Source organism: Balaenoptera ricei, chromosome 12, assembly GCF_028023285.1.
Source record: "Balaenoptera ricei isolate mBalRic1 chromosome 12, mBalRic1.hap2, whole genome shotgun sequence".
Taxonomy (NCBI): domain Eukaryota; kingdom Metazoa; phylum Chordata; class Mammalia; order Artiodactyla; family Balaenopteridae; genus Balaenoptera; species Balaenoptera ricei.
In genome coordinates, this window is record NC_082650.1 from 17013673 (window position 1) to 17031986 (window position 18314).

General features: G+C 42.7%; 1 protein-coding gene across 2 annotated transcripts in view; it reads right to left on the reverse strand.

The window, feature by feature from the left end:
• The window catches only part of UST (uronyl 2-sulfotransferase), a 287679-nt gene that overhangs the window by 56408 nt on the left and 212957 nt on the right, over positions 1-18314 (reverse strand). For both annotated transcript variants that reach the window (XM_059941026.1, XM_059941027.1), the window contains exons 6-7: positions 5537-5634; positions 3505-3662 (exon numbers count right to left, since the gene is read on the reverse strand). In XM_059941026.1, the coding sequence (XP_059797009.1) occupies positions 3505-3662; positions 5537-5634 (256 nt within the window). The remainder of the gene's footprint in view (positions 1-3504; positions 3663-5536; positions 5635-18314) is intronic.

The window sequence follows — 18314 nt, forward strand, 5'->3', positions numbered from 1 at the left end:
CACGTTAACGCTTGTGGCTCAGAAACTCTAAGCTGTGGCCCTTTGGTTCACATTTTGATGGATGACCATGGAGCTGTCTCTCCAATTCTTTGGGCCGGCTCCAATCTTCTCGTTTTTGAAAGGTAAGTAATGAGCAAATGTAATTGAGATTAATCAATAAAAAATGAGACCGCATAAGTTAAAGAAGTGAGGTCACTCTTACCCAGTAAATCTGTTTCGGCCTTGGTTCCCCCAATTCAAACTCCTACCCAGGTTGGGCAGAGTTTACTGAGCCCTCACTCCAAGGTACTGGCCTCAACATTAGCAACTGCCCTTGGGCTGGCGAGAAATACCAGAGTGTGTTCTCCTGGTTATCCACCAGGCTACAACTTTCATTCTTATTTCACCTCGAGTACTTACTATCATCAACTTCTTCTGAGATACACTAACTGGGTCTCCACAGAGTGCAAACATTAATATAAAATGACTAAATTTCAAAAAAATTTATGAAGGCTAAGTTTCTCAAATATTTTTGGTAGGAGACAAATTTACTCACCAGCATATACCTTCTTACAGGCAATGAATGGGGTGAGGGAGCACAGACAGTTGACCTATTATTTAGCGAAGTTATTAACTTCTCTAAATGGTGGGTTATTGGAACCCACAGTACTGATTGGAAAGAATTAATGACTATCCTTCCAATCTAGAATAAGTGACAACCCATTTGACTAGCGGACGTTATTTTTACCAGCTCCCCGGTTATTGTTATTAGTGTTTTTTCTTCAGCAGTGAGACTGGTCTAAATATTTCTCGTCTTGCTAGAAGGGGATTACTGAAATCCGCACACACCTGCATTTTTTAAATAACAGGATGAGCACCAAAGAAAAATGGCCAGTGGAGTGTTTGCATCTTAATCCAGCTCCATGGTCAGTTGAATCTACAAATATTTAAGGGTCTCAGATTTTAGTGTTTCTTCCCTCTGTCCTCTAGTCTACTCAGTTATAAAATTCTTGTATAAAGGGCACGAGCAATGATTTTAGTGGGCCATTATCTGTGAGTTTAGATTGAAAATGCACAGGTGATGAGGCCCTGGTGTGAATGATAAAGTGACCTGCTGCTTCTCTTCCTTTAACCTATTTGATACCAGCTCACTGATTTGTGGCCATGAGAAAACAATACAGGGGCTTAGTCTTTGCAGAGGCTAAAATATACCGGAAAGCTGGCCAGGCGTGGGCACTCATCTCCTGTCCCCTGCTTCAGGGGATGAGGAAACTCTTCGGGACAGAGCAACTGTGGAGCTGCTTGGCCTTCAAGGTTACTATAGAAAAATCTCACAGAAGGTGCCTGAGAGGCCACAAAACACAGGGGAAGTTACTGAAGAATCACTCAGATGTTCATTTTGTTGTCTACGTGCCATGCGGCAGCGGAGACCGTTACACTGGAGTGATATGCAAAATATTTAACACCAGTTCCACTCAAGAACTAAATTAGAACAGTTGTTGAGTCCTGGGCCAGAGTCCTGAAGACCACCTTGGGGGGTGGCGGTGAGGTATGTGTGTGTGTGTGTGTGTGTGTGTGTGTGTGTGTGGAAGTGCACCCGGAGGGTGGGAGCCCAGGGCAGTGTAGACGTGTCTCGCTGTTTTAACCACTAGTATAGCTGGATTGTGTGAACTGGTAATGTGTTGGCCGGCCTGCATTCTCCCTGGGGCAGCAGCCTCAGAAGTATTTCATATACTGCTATGCCCAACTCAAAGGGGAGAAAAATCTTTAATTTATAGGTGGAAAGATCACTGCTAAAGACAAAAGAGCTAACAGTCACTCAATTTTCAAAAATATGTTCTACTTTAATTAATGGGCTTCCAGATCACGGGATGAAGGCCCACAATTCCTGAGAAGTCAGGTATTTAAATGAGGAAAACAGCTTGGAAGTGAAGATGATACATCCTGACAACGGTAGGTAAGTGAGCCCTTGGGGCTAAGATTTTTGTTTGTGGTTTATTTGTATTTAAGAAGAACAAAGATTAAAATGTCCTCCTCTAAGTTATCAGACCTACACCTCTGATGTTGACCTTTGGTGTGCTGGGCTGTGACATCCTGTGAATGGTGTCAACCCCAGATCCCAGGATGGATGACGTACGTGATGTGGCCTCACCCATACTCTTCCCAAGCGCTGGGACAACGGTGTGTTCTTATCTGACAGCTCTGTGTCTCCAAGACCCAGTCAGCCTTTTATCTCATACTGTACATCTCACACACACACACACCCACGCACACTATACAACAAGATAAAGCCAGAGAAGGGAAATAACAATGAATAACGTAAACCTTTTCTTCAAAGGAGCCTGATTTAGGGTGAGACTCTTCCTTGCACAAAGACCAGAGTTTACTTTGTCCTACAGAGCTAAAAACTGGTCGCAGGAGAACTCTTTAAATTCTTTGAACTCTTTAAATTGCCCAGTGTTGAAAGGGCAAAGGAAGGCCCTATTTCAAAAAATGACAATTTAGAGTTTGTTATGCTTCTAGCTATTCCAACCACACTTCTTGCTGCGGAGACACACCTGCAGGGCATAGGTCGAGGTCCTTGGTCATGTAAGTACGTGGGAGTTTATCTCTGAATAAGAGTGTTGGGAGACCAAGGCAAAATCACCTTCCCCCAGCGAGTCCCTGGTAGTGGTAGGGCCACCCGATGGAACAGAAGTCAGGGCTCCTGTAGGCAAAACCAGTTCACCTGGGCATCGGCACCTGTCAGTGATGCAGGTGTGGTACGAGGTCCGGGCCTGGCGGCGTGGCATGTGAGGCAGAGGCTGCGTTTGGGAAGCCCTTCCTCTTGCCTCATTTCTACAAAGCAGAATAACACCCTCCATCTCGGGACAACAAAACAAAACCATAAACGGATTAGTGAAGAGGTATTGTTGTGGCAGCAGTAGATTAAGAACAGGAAAGAAACAAACAAGGTTGTTTGCCTTTCAAGATAAAATTATAATGAGAAAAACAAACGATGGACTTCTGAGAGTAATGATATTTACAGTGACACTACGGGCAACCCTTATAACTGCTTTGCTGCATTCTCTTTCTTGCTTCTGTTTGGACACCACTCCATTTATTAGAGTAAAATCATAATTGTATTCTCAATGTGCTGCTTTATGGATTCTATGTGCCAGGATTTGCTTTTGTCAAATGGAAGTAGGGCCAGAGTTACCTCATCACACTCCCCCAGGACTCCAACACACACCTGCCTGTTCATTGGTTCGCCCCAGCGCCAGGACACGGCCGACGGGAACGCTGCCGATCTCACTTTCCAGAGGGGGAAATGGAAGCATCCGGCCTTTAAAACATGGCGAGTTTATGTTTGGCCCTGAAGCTCAGGGTTTTAGTATCTAAATCTCGTGGTTCTAACCTTGCTTTGAAGCCAGGGGAGCTCCCCTTCACTAACAGAAGAGAAGATTTCACGCCTTCATTTCCCGAGTCCTTTTCAAGGTGAGTAAGCCTCAAAACAGAGAAGCACTTGCTTACAGACGGAGTTACCTGGGTCTTTGTAGATACTGAGCACACCCTTGAAGTAATGAGGTAAAAATCTTTCCAGTAAAAGCAGCACATCTTCCAACTCTTCAAGAATCCCCACAAGCAGGAAGTTTTCATTCACGTTCAGTTTTGCTCTTTCAAGGGCCCACTCACCAGGCTCCCTTTATGGATATAAAAAAGATTTTGAAATCAAAGATTGGTTTTCGAAATGCAGCAACAACATGTTGGAAGCTTATCCCTTCTCCCACCCATCCCCAGTCACATAAGTCCAAATCCCACTTTCTCCAGGGCCCAGCGAGCCCCACCTAAATGTTTGTTAAGAGAAAATGGGCCCAGGCAGCTAGGTCTCAATAAACGCTGATTAGAATGGCCTTTTAATAGGAGGACCAAACCGAACCCATAAAGTTAGAAGTTTTGAAATATGAAACTTACTGATTTTGATTTCTGTAGAAATCAAAATAGGTGTCAGGTCATGACCACTAATCATCTTATTCTTTTGAGGAATTTAAAAACAAACCTTTTTTTTTTTTTTTTTTCTTCAATTACAGAAGGAAAACAGCCTAATCTTATTTGTAAGGCAGATCTCTGAGCCAACAACACTGATATGAATGTAAAGAGCCCAGCATGGGGATCCCAGGAGCTGGGTTCCGGCCTGGCTGGCATTGACTATCTGGGGGAATTTGGGCAAGCCAGGATTCTTTTTTGAAAATTTTTAATAATCCTTACTTAGCTCAAATAATTGTCATCAAGGTGGAACAAGGTGACATTTTGAAAGCGTTTTGAAAATCATCATGAGATAAGGCATCAGAAGTCCTCACCCCAAGATTGGGAAATACATAATTTTAAAAGTACTTTAAGGAGTTAGAATCTTGTTTCTTGGAATAAATATCCTCATTTTGACAGAAAGCGAGTCAACTGGCCCCAAATCTTCCCAGGATCTGAAGCCCTGACCGTGAAGCAGGAGGCGTTTACTACCGGGGACAAGTCGGTGAGGGAGGTCTCCTGAGCTCAGGAGTTTATAATGAAGCAGAAAACTGACACTTCTAGCCCCAGAATTCTGACCGTAAACAAACTGGTTAACTCAGCAGAACGTCAATAATAACAACACACCTAATAACTAAGCAGCAAGCACAGGGTAAGCAAAAAGTACAATGAGTGAGCTGCAATTTGGAAACAGCTGTGTCCCCCGCAACCCCCAGTCTCTTAAGGAACACAACGACCTTCTAATCAATGTCTCCTTTCAGGGGAAAATGCCACTTCTGGCAGCAGGGTTTATTTTCCACCAAGCAAAGATAATATTCATCGTTACTACCATTTCTTCTGGAGGCTATAATTTGTCTAGTAGAACAAGTGTAGCTAGACCAGAATCACCTGGGAGGTGGTCACAGATGCCTGGGCCTCACCTCAGAGACTGTGATCAGGTGAGGGTTCCTAACAAGCACCCCAGGGATGCAGATGCAGGAGGTGGGTGGACCACACTGAGGGCCCTTACTATCTGAATAAGTCACTTGCTAAAAAAGGTCTTGCAACCAAGTAAGGCTGAGGAGGGATCACTAGAAAGTACTTTCTTCTCTTTCTACTAAGTATGCCTCAGGAGAGAGACACTCTGGAATTTTGGGTGTGAGCATCTAGTGTTTCAGACCCAGCTAGACACACCACACTGGCAAGGACAGCTGTGGACGCAGCAGAGTCACTACAGAGGAGCAGGATGGGTGCACCCCCTGGGCTTTACTATCTCATGGGCTGGGTAGTGACGGGTGTACGTCAAAGGTGAAGAAGAGTTTGGTTGGCATGTCAGTTACACAGCTTTACGGGTGGTTCCCAAGGCCTCTGCCAGACCTTGATTTGTTAATTTCTTTAGTTATAGGACATTCAGAATCTCAAATGCGATCTTGAAAGATTAACAGTAAATATTAAGTGAATTCTAGAAGCTAGAGAGACTGGGGACGCAGGAGACGCCCACTCAGTGCCAGGTGGTGGGTCTCCTGTCACTGTTATCCACAGGAGCATGTCATGAGCCTGTTTCAGTCTTTACCTGCATCTGGGATGCTGTCCACAAAAATACGGAATGATGTAAAATAACCTGGGGTTGGAACACTCAGGATAGTTTTCAAGAATACACTCGTTGATGTCCTAGAAGAGAAAACACAGCAGTGAGATGTCTGGCGGTCTCTGCAGGGCTTTGTCAAATGTCATACAGTGTAAGTAAAATTGATACTTTAATGATACGGGAAGGCCTTGAGAAGATGTAGAGAATTGATGGATTTCATGAGAAGAAATGAAATCCTTTTTTCGCCTTGCACCAGCCTGCTCCACTGGCCAGGTACACATATGGTCAGAGCATTTCGCGGAGTGCTTGTTCTGTTGAGGGAAATGAATTTCTGCGTTTCCCAGTGGCCTGAAGTCTCTAGCTAGATGACAAGCATCTTGGAGCAGTTCTACTGACCGTGGCTAGTTGTGGCCCCAGCAGTTATGAGAAACTGGGAAGTATACAGTGCACACTTAACAAATATTTGTTGAATGAATTCAGTATGACTTAATTCATTCAGACTTAATCAGAGATCCCTGTACAGCCAATCCTGTAGAAATGTGTTTCCCTGTGTATCCACATGTCCAACAAATACTTATTAAGTACCTACAATAGTCACATAGAGGGTTTGTAAATTTTGGAAGGGCTGTAAAACCATTTCTAATGTTATATTAGGTTAGGAAGTGGCAGGATATTTGCATATAGACATTCTCTCACTTTCAAAAGCAACAGTTGTGACTTCCAAATAGAAAATCTGGAATTTCCACATAGAAGATTTCTCTTCTATGAGGTTGAGTGCAGTGTCTTTGTCAGCATTACTAGAGCTTACAATGACATGAAAAGAAGGGCTAAAAATCCGATTTCATCAAGGCAGAGTACATTGGATACCCTAGATAAGACATGTCTGGTTCTTAGGTATTTCTAAAGAGAAAAGATAATCCAATTTACAAACAAACCAAACAGCTATGGGATGTTTTTTCAGAGACAATACTGGCAAGGCAAATTACGAGTGGATATAACTCAGCAAACATGGTCCTATGGTCAATGGAGTTTATGAGTCAGTTGAAGCCACTGAATCTAATATGATTAGGGTAAATGGTTAGTCATTAAAAGTTTTTTTTTAGTTCAAGTTGGGAGTTGGAAAATATAACTTAAATATCTTTTTTTTTCAACAACCTTTTCTTTTCCCTCTCATGCTTCTTTGGTTTATATACCAATTAAATAAATTACACAATTACAGTAACAAATTCAACTGGAATAAAGAGATTCAGGAACAAACACACCCCAGCTGAGCATGTGAGCCTATTGTGGGAAGCACAGGTGCACAGTTCCCAGAGAGGAATATACTAGAAGCAAATGGAATGGTGTACGTCAGCCCATCCAGCCATGCATGAAGTGGAGGGTGGTTAAGAGCACTTCATTGCATATGAAAACCCATTAAAAATGCATGATGTTAGACCCCAAATACCTTTCTAAATAGAAATTGACACAGAGGGATGTATGTATAAGACTATTCATTGCTGTAAGATTTATTACAACAAAATATGGCAGAACTTACAGTTCGTTAATGGGGGATTGATTCACAGAGCAGTTATGGCACATTCCTATGATGAAATACTGGGCACCCAGAAAGGATAAGGAGGCTCTACATGCACTGTCCTGAAAAGTGTCTGTGATGAGTTTTCAGATGAAATAAAGTCAATTATAGGACAATATGAACATGTAGGACAACCTAAAAATAAAATGTGTTTACATAAGGACAAAAATATCTGGAAGGATAAACACCAAACTGTTAAAAGAAGTCATTTATGGTGGTACATGTAATGGAAGATGGGAACACATTGAACTTTTACTTTATTTGTTTTTGAAATGTTAGCTTTAATTATAATATATGTATTTTAGTTTTATCATCAGAAAAGTTTAAGGAGATCTACACACTGTAAAACAAACTAAAACTTGTATAGAGGGTGACCAGGCTTTGCCATGAGGATGCTCTGACCTCCCTTCCTCCCTCACCCTCCAGGTATCCTCTGGCAGTTGGCTTCCCCCAGGGACCTGAGCCTTAGGTCAGAGCGACCCAGGAACTGGGCTGGGGTCAGAGGGAGGGAGCTAAGAGCTGGGTGAGAAGCAGAGCACAGAAGACTCCGGCCAGGGCCAGCATGGTCAGGAGGGTCTGTCCTCTGAGGTCGAGATTTCACAGCAAATGGCTGAGTAAAATGGTGGTGATTTAGGGGGTGTCCAGAGATCTGCCCCCCACACAGTCAGCCCCCCAGAGACCTGCATTAACACGAGGGGCGGGGCAACTGAGCCCACCAAAGCCTCCTGCAGAGACTCTCACAGCGCCTGCACTTCTCCGAGTTCACTTTACAGTGGGCTTTTAAGAAGAACTTGTGTAATTGTTTGTTTAGGTGGTGACTCCAGAAGAGCACAGATGCCTGCTCACTGCGTCTCCAGTACTTAGCACTCTGCCTGGAAAAAGCAGAGGTGCAATAAATACTCAGTGACTGAATGAGAAAATGGCAGAAGGAACAAGCCAAGACACACAACCTTGATTCTGTCCCCAGAGATCCTGGCCTGGGGCTCGCAGGAGGGGGCAGAGGGCATCAGTTGGTGGGGATGGGGAGGGCTGAGGACTGCAGGGACCTAGGAAGGACGTTTCTCTATTGGAATCCACACATAACCTCTCAAGGTCAATTTATGGGAAGACATAAATTCCTAGTTTAAGAATTATTGTTAACAATTCTTCCTTTCTTAGAGCAAGGCATGTCGCAGGAGATTTCAAAGAGTTCCATTTGAGCCCATTAGGTTGATGGATGGTGTTGGCCATAAGCATCTTATGGAAATGCTACAGAAGGACATAAATACAAGACGACTCAGATGTAAGACCAAGCGGAAGCAGGAAACGAGCTGTGAAGACCCACGCACTCAGCTGCCTACGGCTTGGCCACAGTGAACACTGATCTGCTTCCCGGCAGCTCAAGGACGCGGGGCTTCGGGAAGCTGCTCTTGGCCACTCACACAGTCCACTCTTACTGGAACCCAGAACTTCAGTGAATGACCTTTCAGTGTCTTGGGCAACCAAATGTGACAAGTGTCAACACAGCTGTTCCTCCGGTGCTCTGCTCCCGTCCCCCCCAGGGCCATACGGTTTCCCCCTGAGTTAATGGTTTTATTTTTGGCATTAGGCTTCGCTATCTTGTGTTGTTTTACAATCACCTTTTTATACTGAAGTTCTCTTTGTACATTTATAGTTTAAAATGATTATGCAATTTCATTTTTTCTTCCCATGCAGTGCTTCTAGGATAAGGTTGTTTTAAACGAAAACCTTCATATTTATTTTAAGACTTGCTCTAAGATCTTCATGATGGTGATAACTTTAGCCAAGCTGGCCCGCTTGCCAGACTGCTTGCCAGTGCTTGATCTACGATTTGCTTATCTGGTCCTTGGATCTTGGCAGCTACCATGGCACTCCACAAAGTGTTCCCTTGCCCAAGACTAGCCCTCTTGTAAGACTGGGTTTAAACATAAGACCCCACTCTCCCCATATTCTCAATTTATTCAGGAAATGAGATATTCTCTAGGAGCGAACATTCCAGACAACTGAGTCCTTTTAATTGCCAAAACTACAAAAAAAAAAAAAAAGACCAATTTTGGTTGAAATTTATTCTAAACTGTGCTATTTTTAAAAGCATACACTTACACCCTCTAGGTTTTCTTAGTGGGTTCATCTTCTTCCACTTTGATCGGACAGCAAAATCACCTTCAATTGATTTTCTCCTGTAACGTTTTCACTGGATAGACTGTGATAAATAACACGCACCTGTCAAATGCCAAAGGGCCCTCAGTGCCCAAAGGAAACCCCAGTCACTACAGCCAGATCCCTGGGGGTCATTCCTGGTTCCTCTCTCACCCTCACTGGCCACGTCATTCAGCGGCCCGACCCTGCAGCCTGACCCCCAAATGGTTTTCTAACCTGCCTTCTCCCATCCATTCCACACCTCAGCCCCTGCTCAGCTCCTTTGCAGCTAGTTAGTATCTCTTCCTTTCATCTCTTCTCCCTGAATACATTCTACACAAAGTTGCTGCAGTAACTTAGCTGAAATGCAAATTCATCCACTTCATCCCTCTGTTCAAAAGCTTTGAAGGACTCTTACTGACAGGGCAGTGGCAATAGCAATCAAGTAGGGCACCTGTTAAGAAATGCTAATTCCCAGACCCTACCTTGATTTAACAGAGAGCTTGATTTAACAGGTTTTTCTGGGGACAAGGCTAGAAATCTGTATTTTATTTATTTATTTATTTTAACATCTTTATTGGAGTATAACTGCTTTACAACGGTGTGTTAGTTTCTGCTGTATAACAAAGAGAATCAGTTATACATATACATACATCCCCATATCTCTTCGCTCTTGTGTCTCCCTCCCACCCTCCTATTCCACCCCTCTAGGTGGTCACAAAGCACCGAGCTGATCTCCCTGTGCTATGCGGCTGCTTCCCACTAGCTGTCTATTTTACATTTGGTAGTGTATATATGTCAGTGCCACTCTCTCACTTTGTCACAGCTTACCCTTCCCTGTCCCCATGTCCTCAAGTCCATTCTCTAGTAGGTCTGCGTCTTTATGCCCCTAGGTTCTTCATGACCTTTTTTTTTTTTTTTTTTTTTTTTAGATTCCATATATATGTGTTAGCATACGGTATTTGTCTTTCTCTTTCTGACTTACTTCACTCTGTAGGACAGACTCTAGGTTCATCCTACATTTTGAAGAGGAACCTTGGTGACTTTGAGAACCTGGTTGCCCTTCACGGGCCTCAACACTGGGCCAGTAGGTCATTCCATGCCTGGCTCATCCGGGTCCCCTGCCTGGAATTTCCTTCTGCCTCCTCCCCTGGCCCCATAGCAGGCCTAGGTTTTGGCGGAATTCCTGGCAGGACGGGTGTTAGTATATGCCAGCCCACCTGTAGAGAAAGGAAGGCTCCAGAAGCTGGAGAAGAATTCAGGATCTGACAGCAAGTTCAAGGTAACTCCTGGTGAGCCTTCTGAGTAGACGAAGCACATACAACCTACATAGTGTGGTCTGCAGCATCCTAAGCATCCACAGTCCCCATTTAAAAAAATCCTCTCACCTCTTACCAAATTGAAAGTGGTCCTGGGACTTTGTTCATTTAGTACGACAAAATAAGTGAAGTCTCTAGTATATTTCTCATTCATTCCACGATCTTTCGTCATCAAGCCCTCTCCAATCCTATGGCTCATCCTGGGCCCAGAAAGGAGGGATTTAAGGAGTTCCAGTAAAAGGAAAAGTTGAGCTACACATATGGTCCATGATGAGGTGAGGGCTGTGCCAGAAGGGCAGGGCTCCAGCACCCGCAGCCCTACCAAAACCGGAAGAGCTATGCTTTGCCTGGGTTTATTTATGTACTGGGTTCCGTATAAGATTTCAGTTGATAAAAAGGCTCTAAATCTGAAAATCATTGCTTCAGGCCAGCATTCAAAGGCTCAGGATATTGGAACAGCTAGCATGACCCCCCATCACACCGCCCCTCCCTTTGCCCTATATAAGCAGGTGATTCTGATTGTAGGGCCCAGGAAGTCGGATCTTACTAGCTGGGTCATGACTGTTTGGGTCGTATGATTAAAGAGCACCTTGTGGAAAAAACCAAAAATATGAGGAAACATTTTTCCTCTTCGTCTCCTTCCCAGGGTCCAGGTTGCTGAGAGTTCTATTCTTCCCCCTGTCTCACCCTCTAAGGAAAGAGGGGATACCAAGCCCATGCTAGCAAGGGGAAGAGTAGGTTTCTTACGTGTACAATAGTGTTAAACACTATAGAGTATCTATATTCTAAATGTCAAAAATATCTTTAAAAATGCATGGCATCTTTCATTGAAGAGAAACTTAATTTATTATAATTTTGGTGTATAGTGTCAATCCCTTGATTATTTTAGTTTTCATTATCAATTGTGAATGAATAGAGGCCCTTTGAACCTATGACAAGCTGGGCACGAATGTGGCCTTCAGGAAGGCACACTGTACACAGGTGGGGTGCTGGGCAGACTTCCCGAATTCAACTCTCTGAACGTTTTGAAAGCCACACCTGCTGGGCCAATGCTGTTCCAGGCTCCTGGGCAGGAAGGGCTGCCAAGTATGCAGAATTCTGCCAGATTGTGCAGTTATTTTATTAGGCAAATAAATGTCTACAGATTCTAGTGTAAAACCACGGGGCCCAACCCAGTTTTGTACAAACATTTTCAAAAGTAAAAGTGGAATACATTATCAGTCACTCCTTTTCATAATCCTAGTTTTTTTGGCTGACGATCATTTCCCTTCCTTCTACATATAATGTCTGGAATATCTGCACAAAGAATATCTTTAAGCGGAGGCTAGCTCCAGTGGGAGTTACTTAAGAAACCACTGGATACCCTAAATTTTATACAGGTGGGACACTTTATGAAAGTCCATCTTGACAAAAAATTTCAGGCATAAATTTTATAGAATCATAAATTATGAGAACTGAATTCAGTGATTAGCTGAAGGGAGACTCAGGAAAAAGAGGTAGAGGAGGGCTATCAATCCTTTAGTGCTCTTGATTAGAAATGAAACACAAGATAAACTTCACCTGGGATTCTAATTTTAAACTTTCAACTAGAATTTTCTCATAAAGTTTACATCTATGATGCCACAATATGGTCAAATGCAATCTGATTTCAGAGATTCTTAATTTGGGGTAGCTCAAAATCGGTTGCTTGTTGTGTTTAAATAATTCAAGCTGAAATCTTCAACAAACTAATGCCAAGGTTCTTTAATTATCTTATGAATTAAGGCATCTACTGTACATAAGGCATCATGGTAAGCACCCTGGCCTCAAGTAGCTGACAAATAATTGTGCCTGTCTCCCTTTACTTGTAGTTTACAAAATGTAACTTTACTAACATTTATATAGAATATATTCTTGGTAGTGGTTCCCTTTATTTGCATGTGGTGTCCCTTTTTATTAATGCTCTTACCTTATATTAAATTTGTCTTATAAACTTTTTTTAGCATTTAAATGGTGACCTTTTCTCATCCCTTTTTACATCCCAGTTTTACTCTAAAACATTTGAGTGTAAATTTAACTTTGTTTATTCTGTTCATAGGCTGTGGCTTTGTTCTACCACCTCTCTAGGTCTACCCTTTAAAAGCCATAGTCCCAGTGACGGGTCAGCAGTCGTTTTGTTTGGCTTTCTTTGCTTGACTGCGAGGGAGGTGTGGCGCCCCACCTCAGGCCCTGAAAGCGCTGAGCCTGGTGCTGGCCCCCACCTTGACAGGGAGCCCAGTGCCTGGCTGCCGCCGCCCCCCATTCTGGAGCAGAGCTCAGCTGGCCTGTGATTTCACCACGGCTCATCACTCTGGTATTGTTCCAGGCATGGGGACACTCTTTGGATTTCCTTTTTAAATATTCTATCTATCATTGCTACGTGTTTCGGGCCAAGCGAGAGTGAAATCTCTATACCATCTCGCTTGGGGGTCCTGTATGGGCTGTTCATGATTTTTTCCTTTAGGGAGTTCTATTGGAAAGAATACTGAGTGCAGAAATGTGTGTGATGGATATGGGGAGTGCACCTTGCTGAGTCAGAGGAAAGAAGCTTGGTAAAATGTCAAGTCCATGCCAAAGTAAGGTCACATGTTTATTGAAATGTGATCATTTCTGCTTCCTGAAGATGTCAGAGGCATAGGGCCAAAGCACAGTTTAAGCCAGACCTCAAACAGTGTGATTCCTGAGGATTCTTCTTACAGATGCTGCAAGATATTAATATATTGTACCAGTGACTTTATTATAATGGTGTTACTTTGAACCTTTTAATTGCTTCAAGTGTGTCGCTGAAAGTTCCAATATGTGAAGTATACCACGAACACAAAAATGGCATAATCTTCACTCTACATTTTCTTTATTAGTATTATATAGACTCTAAACTTCTGGAAGAAAAGCTTCATGTCTCCTCTCTGTATGATGGTACCCACGCAGGGCCAGGCAGGTGCTCTTTTATAGCTCATAAAAGTAGCCTTTGAAGATGATGAAATTTAATTTGAATTGTGCTATGCCTAGCAAATCACCATGGGAATCTGGTAAAAGCTTTCAGAAGACAGTGCTGTTTTTCAATAAACAACATCACAAAAAATTCAGCAGCAGAGTGAAATCCAGAATGAAAGTACTGGTGCATTTTAATCAAAAAATACTTAAATGATATTGTAGATGAAGATATATCATTACGGATACTTTTTTTTTAGTAGACATCTGGAGGACTGAAATGTCATTAAATGACCTCTAACCCACTCCCTGCTAGAAAAAGTACATTCCAGATGTGGGCTCCACTTAGAGGAATAATGATTTAGGGGCTTTGTGATTCTAATCTCCAAGCCCCAGAAAAGCCATGTGGCTGGACCTCTACCACCAGCAGCTCTGCCGTGAGCTCTGAAAGTGCTATCTTGGTTAACCAGCCCCCTGTGGGCAATTCTGCCCTGTGCATTCGGCCCAGCACATAGATGGCAGCAATCTTTGCCAAAGGGGGCTATGCTGATTCTATTTGGAAGCATAGTCAATAGGACTCTCTGTCCTCCTAGCACGACTAATGTTGAGATGCTGATCAAGCCCTTAAAATAAGCAGGAGGTCAGGTTTATGGAGAGATCCACCGCCCTCTCTCCTACCTAGTCACATAGAAAAATAGGTCACCACTCTGTGGGCTTTCTGTGGGGTGGTAGTATGATATCATTTGAGTGGACTGCCAGTGGACCTTATGGGTCTACAGTTTTCCCACTCTAGATCTTAATAAAACCATGGAAATACATTTTAACTTGACTGCTTTCCGTGTAACACCAGAAAGAAAAGATGCTGGTAAAACTTGGGCCAGAGATCAGAAGGACCACTGCAGATTTTACTTCAAAGTTGAATTATGGACTGGAAAGAAATACATCACTCACCTCATATCTGTTCATTTCACCTGTTAAAAGAAGCCTCAGGGGTAGGCTAAGTCCCCACACAGTTCAGTATTTCCTGGAGGTAGTACTGAGCAGACAAATCAGGCTCCAACAGAGCTTCTCCACCGACATGAGACTTTGTGAGTGTAAGAATGGCAGGAATTCCTGGGAAACCAAGTACGTTCTTCAAGGGTTTTACACCATAAAAATTATTTATGACTCCTTTGGGCCACACAAGTTTCTAAAAGCCACAGAAACTGTCTTAACCTCATAGAATTTTGATGATTTTGCCTTCCCAGCTGAAGAGATTTAGAATTCCCTTTTCTTTCTTTCACATCCAATAGTCTAATAGTTTTGGCCTAAGAGGCCAAAACTAACCACAAAAGTCACACTTTCAACTTCTGGTTATCCAGGGCATAAACAACATGTCTGTAGATTTCTTTAGGCTCACAGCCTCTCCTTTCTGTGGCCCCGTAGTCCCAACTCAGAAGGTCATAAAGAATCCACAACAGGTTTAATAAAGAGAAATTGAAACTAAAGAGCCAGAATGATTATTTTAGATTATTTTAGAACTGGGAATTTCAGTTTCTTAAGACCCTGGAATCATGAGTGACTAAGAATTGACTGGGTGAGAGAACCATAGGAGTGAATAGGCAGTTTTGTTTCTGAATGCATTGATTAAGGGCTATCAAGGATTCAGCAACATTGGATAAAGTAGTCGTGGAAATTCAAGGGCTTGACAGTTCAGCTCACCCCTAGAAGGAAAGCTATGCAGTGAGAAACACAAGGGAAGCAGGGTGAAAACTAAAAGAGCTTAGTAGTGGGGTCCGGAAGGAGAGCTGTGGTTTATAGGGAGCATGATTTCCTTCATGAAAAGACTTACTAGGACCACAGTGAAACCCTTGACTAACGAAGTGGTGAATAGCCACCTGGTGGATTATTTGTGGCAAATTTAAAATCGCAGGCTGGCTTCCTATTCTTGGGATATTTTCAAATCACCAACTTACCTCTCCACCCTTAAGTCAAAGAATAAGAATTCATTTCAGGGCTTCCCTGGTGGCGCAGCGGTTAAGAATCTGCCTGCCAATGCAGGGGACACGGGTTCGAGCCCTGGTCTGGGAGGATCCCACATGCCGGGGAGCGACTAAGCCCGTGAGCCACAACTACTGAGCCTGCGCGTCTGGAGCCTATGCTCCGCAAAGAGAGAGGCCTTGACGGTGAGAGGCCCGCGCACCGTGATGAAGAGTGGCCCCCGCTCTCCGCAACTGGAGAAAGCCCTCGCACAGAAACGAAAACCCAACACAGCCAAAAATAAATATAAATAAATAAATAAATTTATAAAAAAAAAAAAAAAGAATTCATTTCAATATTAGCCCAAGAAAAACACAATCAGAGGAGGTCATAATGCTAGAATACCGTTATTAATTCCAAGACTAAATACAGTTGATTTTTGGATTATCAGCTGTTTTCAATTATCAGCACCAACATTCTCTTCTATGGAAGTGGATAAATGAGTTGTTTTCAATAATCCACAAAACTTTCACCAGAAGAGTGGAAAATTTCCCCAGGGGGTTATGATTGGTTTCACTCTTTCGGTAACCATACTGTAAATTCTTTGCTTCTTCACTTTTAGCACTAAGGGCTAGTTAGTTTCTCAAAATACAGTAAGCCTAAGGATGCTGCTTTGATTTAAGAAGCAGAGAAAAGGAAGGGAGTTATTGATATGAAACAATTACTTTTTTTCAAAAAGAGTAACCAAAATTTTAGAAAATCCCATCAGAGAATTCTCGGTAGTCCTAGACTATTAGGGAGACAGTGCCCAAGATCTTCCTGTCTGCAGCCCATGACCGTTCTCCTTTAGAAAGAGTCAGGATTTAGCAGGAGGCATGTGCTGCTCAGTCTTATAGAAGGTGGAGGAGAAAATCATTCTCCTTATTCCACATTTTTGCTCTGGACTTGTTAGGTCTAAATCTATCTCATTGATAGTCAGAATTTGGGGATTTAAGATGTCAACTGACATGGAAACAAATGCATTAAAAAACAAATATCCCTAGCTATTTCTCCTTGCCAGTAAAGACTGAGGGAAGCAGGTGGTTATTAACTTGGAATACAGAGTACAGACACTCCCCCACCCTCGCAAAGAGGTCTGGGGCTATAACCGTATTTCAATATGATTTGTTTTCTTTGTAATCCTAAGTATTTTATTTTATGCATTTAAAAACATTATTCTGAGAGGTCCGTAGGCTTCACTAGACTGCTAAAGCGGTTCATGACATGAAGGAGGTGAAGACCCTCCGTATTGGATATTGACAGGAGGCATATGTCTCTGCCATAAGATGTATTTCCTAACTTGTATTACAGCACTGGCCCATCCAAAACTGTCAACAGAAGATTATTTTTGACCAAGATTTTAAAAATTCCATTTCAAAGAGCTGGAGAGCAAACTACAACAACCACCAACAATATTTTTATGCAAATAGAGTTCCCTTGGTGGTTTCAAGCGCTTAAAAGAATTTCTGTACTTGACACTTAATCTAGCACAGTGGCTCTCAAAGTGTGGTCCACAGATTGCTGGTGGGACTTGAGACCCTTTTAGGGGTCCACAAGATCAAAACTATTTTCATAATCATACTAAGGTGTTATTTGTATTTTTGATGGTGTCAACATTGGCACTGATGGTGCAAAACGGTGGTGATAAGTGGTTGGCTCATTAGCATGAATCAAGACAGTGGACCAGGGGTTTCCCTGGTGGTGCAGTGGTTAACAATCTGCCTGCCAATGCACGGGACACAGGTTTGAGCCCTGGTCCGGGAAGATCACACATGTTGCGGAGCAACTAAGCCCACGCGCCGCAACTACTGAGCCTGCGCTCTAGAGCTGGTGAGCCACAACTACTGAGCCCGCGTGCCACAACTACTGAAGCCCACGCGCCTACAGCCCATGCTCCACAACAAGAGAAGCCACCTCAATGAGAAGCCTGCGCACCGCAACAAAGAGTAGCCCCCGCTCGCCGCAACTAAAGCCCGCGTTCATCAACGAAGACCCAACACAGCCAAAAATTAATTAATTAATTAAAAAAAGAAAAGACAGTGGACCAGACTTGACTAGATATCATGGTACTCTTCACCACTGCACACACTTCAAAAATTTTTTTAACTTAAGAATGTCTTTGAAGGAGCAGTAAAAACTATTAGTTGTACTCAATTTCAGCCCTTTCAACTCTGTGAGGAGATAAGGGAAGTTTGCATAAAGCATTTCTGCTATTGACCTCTCAGCAGTCTGGTGGAGTCTAAAGACCCACTTCTCAGATCAATGTGCTTAAATGTATAAAATAAAACATATAATAGTAGAAAGAAAACCAAATATATTGAATTATTTATCAAAATACTAAAAAGTCGGGGTAAGTAATACATGTGCTTGTTAAAATATTAAATAACAAGATTTCTCAGTGGGTCTAATATCGACCACCATATCAATCCAGGTATTATGGTAGTGTGAATGGTTACTTAAAGAGATCTCCAGTAAGAGTAATTGATATAAAATAGATATGAATTCTATTGGTGACATTATAGGTATTGTGAATACTGCTATAGCTTGTTGCCTATATTCAAAAATGAAGGAAATGCTAAGTTAGTGAAAATAATGACGTATTAGTTTTCCTCTAGTGGAGTTCATAGACTCTCCTGGACTTTATCCATGGACAGTTATCACCACCTGACCACTGCGTATTATTTGTCTATCTGTTTGTTTACTATTTGTCTCACGTCACTAGGGTATCAGCTCCAAGAGAGGTGGGACTTTGTGTTGTTCAGAGCGGTCCCAGGGCTTTGAA